This window comes from Hylobates moloch, unplaced genomic scaffold (assembly GCF_009828535.3).
Source record: "Hylobates moloch isolate HMO894 unplaced genomic scaffold, HMol_V3 SCAFFOLD_3, whole genome shotgun sequence".
NCBI classification, from domain to species: Eukaryota; Metazoa; Chordata; class Mammalia; order Primates; family Hylobatidae; genus Hylobates; species Hylobates moloch.
The window spans coordinates 41,037,926-41,043,925 of NW_026652278.1; the positions used below are offsets into that span (position 1 = coordinate 41,037,926).

Consider the following 6,000-nt stretch of genomic DNA (forward strand, 5'->3'; position numbering starts at 1 on the left):
ACTGCCTCAGGCAAAATAAGACTTAAGGACCTCTAGTCTTAAGTCTCTTTTGATCTACAGGTTATCTTTTCTCATATTTTTTCCCTTGAAAAAAAAAAAAAAACTTGTTGCTGAAGATATGAGGTCTTTATCCCATTTAACATCTCAAATTCTGGATTTGGTCAACTGCATTTCTATGCTTTATTTTCTATAAACTGGTTAGACCTAAAGGCTTGATTTAATTCAGGTTTAGTTTTTTAGCAAGAATATTTCATAGGTAGTACTGGAAACACAAAATGCTTTGCTGTGTCTCTCATGTTAAGATTTATCAGTGAGTTCAGGTATGGTTAGCCTATTAATTATAAAGTTCCCCAACAGCTTTTGATCAAATGGTTTAAGCCATCATTAACATCCACAGGGGTTATTTTATTAAGAGTTGCATACTGGTGATATATTAATTCTATCATTTCTTCTCCATTTTATTAGCTTAGAGTCTAATGAAACACTTTTCTTCATTACCCTGCTAAACCAAGATATGGTTCTTTTAGGAAAGACAGATGGATGCTATATTTTTTCTTCTTCTTTACCCATTTTCAGGACAATGTGTTGCTTCCGTAGCATGATCCAAAGGAGACCTATGAAATTTTTATGAGTTCGTAAGTTTTAATATATTTGATGTGTTTTAATCCGTTATGGCCATTATTCTTTTTGATGTTCAAATTATACCACCTTTGAACATGGGGAGGTTGGCTACTAAGACCTTTTGACAACCTCAGAAATCTTTAACAGCTTCCTTACTTTCTGGTATGACAAGACCTCTAGGCTCATATATTGTACATTTCCTATCGCAAATCTGAAATTAGCTATTTGTATACAAACTCTAGTTCCTTTTAGTGAAAACAGCTCATATAGATTAAAATTTTTAATTCTTTGTACCTACTTCCTGAGAATGTTAGTAAAATCCTTCTAATGCAAAGAAAGAAAAAACCAAGTTACAAAGGGCTCATGCAAGCGTTAAGTTCAAGCAAATCCATAAACCTATCAAGTATCCTTTGGTTACCAGAACAATAACCTAAATACTTAAAATAATAATAGGTTTGAATGTACTTGGAGAAAAGTAAAAAGCAAAGATAGGCCGGGCGCAGTGGCTCATGCCTGTAATGCCAGCACTTTGGGAGGCCAAGACGGGTGGATCATTAGGTCAGGAGTTCGACACCAGCCTGGCCAATATAGTGAAACCCCATCTCTACTAAAAATACAAAAAAATTAGCCGGGTGTGGTGGCGGATGCCTATAATCCCAACTACTCAGGAGGCTAAGGCAGGAGAATCGCTTGAACCTGGAAGGCTGAGGTTGCAGTGAGCTGAGATTGTGCCATTGCACTCCAGCCTGGGCAACAGAGTGAGACTCCATCTTAAAAAAAAAAAAAAAAAAAAAAAGTATATAAGTGGAAGGTATTACATATCAAAAGACAGGGTGCCCTTCTTTGAAGAAACTACTAAGTCAGAAACCAAGGATAAATACAGGGAAGAAACTGTACAAATGTTAAATTAATTCCAAGATTGAGAAGACATATACCAAAGCACAAAACGAGATCATCTGTAAGCATACCAAATATTATACTTAAAAGTTGAAGTCATTATAGCTTAAAATATCATTTGTTTTGAAATCTATTCTTAGCCAAGAATATTTAATTTTCTGATTATTATTCTCCCCAAAGTAAGTTCCAGTTACAAAGTTATTACCTCCAATAAGTTCTGAAGTTCCTGTTCCCTTTCATTTAAGGAAGATACCCACTGTTCAGAAAAATAAACTGTTCTTGTGTTCAGAGACTCACATCTCTGTTCAGTCTCTTGAGATATTTTTTCCAGGTTGCCATTGAGTTTATCAGAGTGTTTCACAGACTCTTCAACCAATTTTGTACCTTCTTGGTTAAAATTTCTGAGTTCCTGTGACAAGCCATCAGAATCAGCACAAAATTTTTGACTGTGGAAAGTCATTTTGTTGACTATATCCTTAGATTTCCTATAGGAAAAGAGAATGACACTGTTGAAATGGGGAATTAAGACTCAAAGGATATATAACTTCCCAAGATCACTCAGCTCTTAAGTGGCAGATCTGAACGTGGGCAGTCTGGCTCCAGGGCCCGTGATCTTAATAAATCTTCTATATTGAGAATGGATGCCTTGGCCACTGTCTTTTCACAGCATTGCCATTAAATGACCTTTGAAAGGATCATCTTTGCTCATGAAACCTTTCACAGCCCTCCTCCAGTTATGATGCTTTCAAAATCTGTTTTATTCCTCTTACTAGGCAATGTTACTTCAGGGCATCTACTACAGCCTCTTGTCTAGTCCCTAAATTGGACAATCAGTAATTTATTCTGTTATTAAGCAGTTTCCTTTGCCTAGCATATAAAACAAATCATGAACATTACAAATGTTATGTTTAAATTAGCTATAAAGCTTTCTAATAATTAAAAGAAAATTATATTGGGGTGTGACAAATTATACATATAGAACAATATAACATAAACTTGATATAATATTAATGTTGGTTAGACATACATTTCCAATTCATTGATAATTTCCCTCTCGGTAAGTTGCCCTATAATAGCATTCCAAGTTATCTTACAGGACAAGATTTAAACCTTGTGGAATGAAGTGACTCTCTATTACCACTAGATGGTACACCACGTGGGTAAACCAAGTGAGTCAGCAAAGATGTTGAAAACCAAACCTACACATGAAAGTCACAATGATTGAAAAAAGGGCAAGGCACAGTGGTTCACACCTGTAATCCCAGCACTTTGGGAGGCCGAGGCAGGCGGATCACCTGAGGTCAGGAGTTAGAGAGCAGTCCGGCCAATATGGTGAAACCCCGTCTCTACTAAAAATACAAAAAAATTAGCTGGGCTGTCGAGCAAGACTCTGTCAAAAAAATCTCACAACTTAATTGGAAGATGAGATTGAGTTAAAAGTACTATAAGCAGCCAGGCGCGGTGGCTCACGCCTGTAATCCCAGCACTTTGGGAGGCCGAGGTGGGTGGATCACGAGGTCAGGAGATCGAGACCATCCTGCCTAACACGGTGAAACCCCATCTCTACTAAAAATACAAAAAATTAGCCGGGTGAGGTGGCGGGCGCCTGTAGTCCCAGCTACGCGGGAGGCTGAGGCAGGAGAATGGCGTGAACTCCGGGGGGCGGAGCCTGCAGTGAGCTGAGATAGCGCCACTGCACTCCAGCCTGGGCGACAGTGAGACTCCATCTCAAAAAAAAAAAAAAAAGTACTATAAGCCATGACAATAAATGCCAAACGCAGTTATGTTCAGTGTGTACATAAACATCACCTAGATTCCTGGGTGATGAATACAAAGTCCCTCGACCATACTGGGAAACTCTGGTGTAGACAATAAATGTCAGGAAAGCAGGAAAAATAATTTGCATGGGCCTTAAGAAAGTATATCATACTTCCTTTCCTACTTCAATCCTACTCTAGTTTTTCCTCCACAGCTATGGAATGGCCTAGAAATCCATCAGTCTAGATACTAGGAATAAAAAGTAGGACATACTTTTTTTATTCAGCATATAGGAAGAGTTCACAATGGAACATGCTATACTTAACAGGATCAAAAACAGGGTTGAAAAACAAACGATAGAAGTTAGGTAGGGATAAATGATAGCTAGAGTTCCAGAGCAGCACTGCTCAACAGAAGTATAATAGAAGCCACATATGCAATTAAAAATTTTCGGCCAGGCGCAGTGGCTCACACCTGTAATCTCAGCACTTTGGGAGGCCGAGGCGGGCAATCACAAGGTCAGGAGTTTGAGACTAGCCTGGGCAACATGGTGAAACCCCCGTCACTACTAAAAATACAAAAATTAGCCGAGCATGGTGGTGGGCACCTGTAATCCCAGCTACTCGGGAGGCTGAGGCAGAATTGCTTGAACCTGGGAGGCAGAGGTTGCAGTGAGCCAAGATTGCACCACTGCACTCCAGCCTGGGCGACAGAGCAAGACTTCCTCTCAAAAAAAAAAAAAAAACAAAAAAAAAACAACAAAAAAACAACAAAAAAAAAACTAGTAGATACATTAAAAAATAGATAAAGCAATTCAAGTAACAATGTATTAGGTGTTTATTGCACATATAAACACCTAAGTAAAATATATGAAAATAATGACAAACGGGAAAGAGGATACAGGAATATACTATTATAATGTCCTTTCACTACACATGAAACAACAAATTATTTGATAATGGCTTCAAATTATCTTAAAATATATACTTTAAATCCTAGAAATACTACTAAAAGGGAAAATTTTTAAAGTATAAATAAGTCAGTGGAAGAGATAAAAACATAAAAAGTGCTCAGTTTAAATGAGGAAAGGCAGCTGGGTGCAGTGGCTCACACCTATAATCTCAGCACTTTGGGAGGCCAGGGCAGGTAAATCACTTGAGGTCAGGAGTTCGAAACCAGCCTGGCCAACATGGTGAAACCCCATCTCTAGTAAAAATACAAAAATTAGCTGGGCATGATGGTGTGTGCCTGTAGCCCCAGCTACTCAGGAGGCTGAGGCGGGAGAATCACTTGAACCCAGGAGGCAGAGGTTTCAGTGAGCCAAGATTGCACCACTGTACTCTAGCCTGGGCCACGGAGCAAGACTCTGTCTCAAATAAATAAATAAAAATAAAACATCATAGATTATAAATTTGATGAAAAAGCAAGACCCAACTATATGCTGTCTGTAAGAAACCCACTTTAAATATAAAGACTTAGACCAAAAGTAAAGAGATGGAGAAGGATACATCATACAAATAGCAATCAAAGGAAAGCTGGAGAACCTGTATTCATTTCAGACAAAACAGACTTCAGAACAAGAGAGATTATCAGAAATAAAAGTGGATATTACATAATAATAAAGAGGTCAGTTCTCCAAGGAGATATAATAATCCTAAATGTATATGCACCCAACAACAGAGTTTCAGATACACGAGGCAAAAACTGATAGAACTAATAAAAAAAAAGATAAATCTACAATTAGAGATTTCAATACTCCTCTCTAAGTCATCGATAGAACAAATAGGCAGAAACTCAGTAAGGCTGTGGATGACCTGAATAGCGCTATCAATCAACTTGATCAAAGTGACACATACAGAACACTTCATCCAACAAAAGCAGAATACAAATTTTTCTCATGTGGGTAGCACACAAACAAAGCATTATCAGAATAACACTGCAAGGGCCCTAAAAACTAAATTGTCAGTGGAACCACCGCCCGTAAAAGTGAGCCTGGATCTGTAGGCTAAGCCTAAACAGGGTAAATGCCAGCTAAAAACTACTTAAATAGGATCCTGAATCTCCTAACATAATACCCAAAATCTTCAAGGTACAATAGGAAATCACTTATCATATATCAAGAACCACAAAAATCACAAGTTGAATGAGAAAACACAGTCAATAGATGCCAACAAGAAAACTCAGATGTTGGAACTGTCTGGCAAGGATTTTAAAGCAGCCACCAAAAAATGCTCCAAAAAGAAATTAAAATACTCTCGGGAAAAAAAAAAAAATCCTAGCTAAGAAACAAGGTATAAAAAAAGCAAATGAAAATTATAAAACTAAAAATAAAAAAGCAATAACTGAAATAAAACACCTCACTGAATGGGTTTAACAGTAGGTTAGAGATGACAGAAGGAGACTCAGTGAATACGAAGACAGACCAATAGAATTTCCCCAATGTGAACAACGAAGAGAATATATATATCTATAAGAAGTATATTCTACATATCTCCTGAGGGACCAAAATAAAAGGTCTAACATTTGTATCATCAAAGTCATAGGGGCAGATGAAAAAGAGTATAGGGCTGAAAAATATTCAAAGAATTAATAGATGAAAATTTCCCAAGTTTTGGTGAAAGGCATAAGCCTACAGATTCAAGAAGCCAAACAAAACCCAAATAGAATAAACTCAAAGAAATATAAGTAGACAGTTACTACTTATATTTCTTTGAGTTTATTCTA

General features: G+C 37.4%; 1 protein-coding gene across 1 annotated transcript in view; it reads right to left on the reverse strand.

The window, feature by feature from the left end:
• Nucleotides 1-6,000, reverse strand: part of KIF11 (kinesin family member 11) — a 63,843-nt gene that overhangs the window by 8,042 nt on the left and 49,801 nt on the right. The window contains exon 18 of the mRNA XM_032136677.2: nt 1,724-2,003. Coding sequence (XP_031992568.1) covers nt 1,724-2,003 — 280 coding nt within the window. The remainder of the gene's footprint in view (nt 1-1,723; nt 2,004-6,000) is intronic.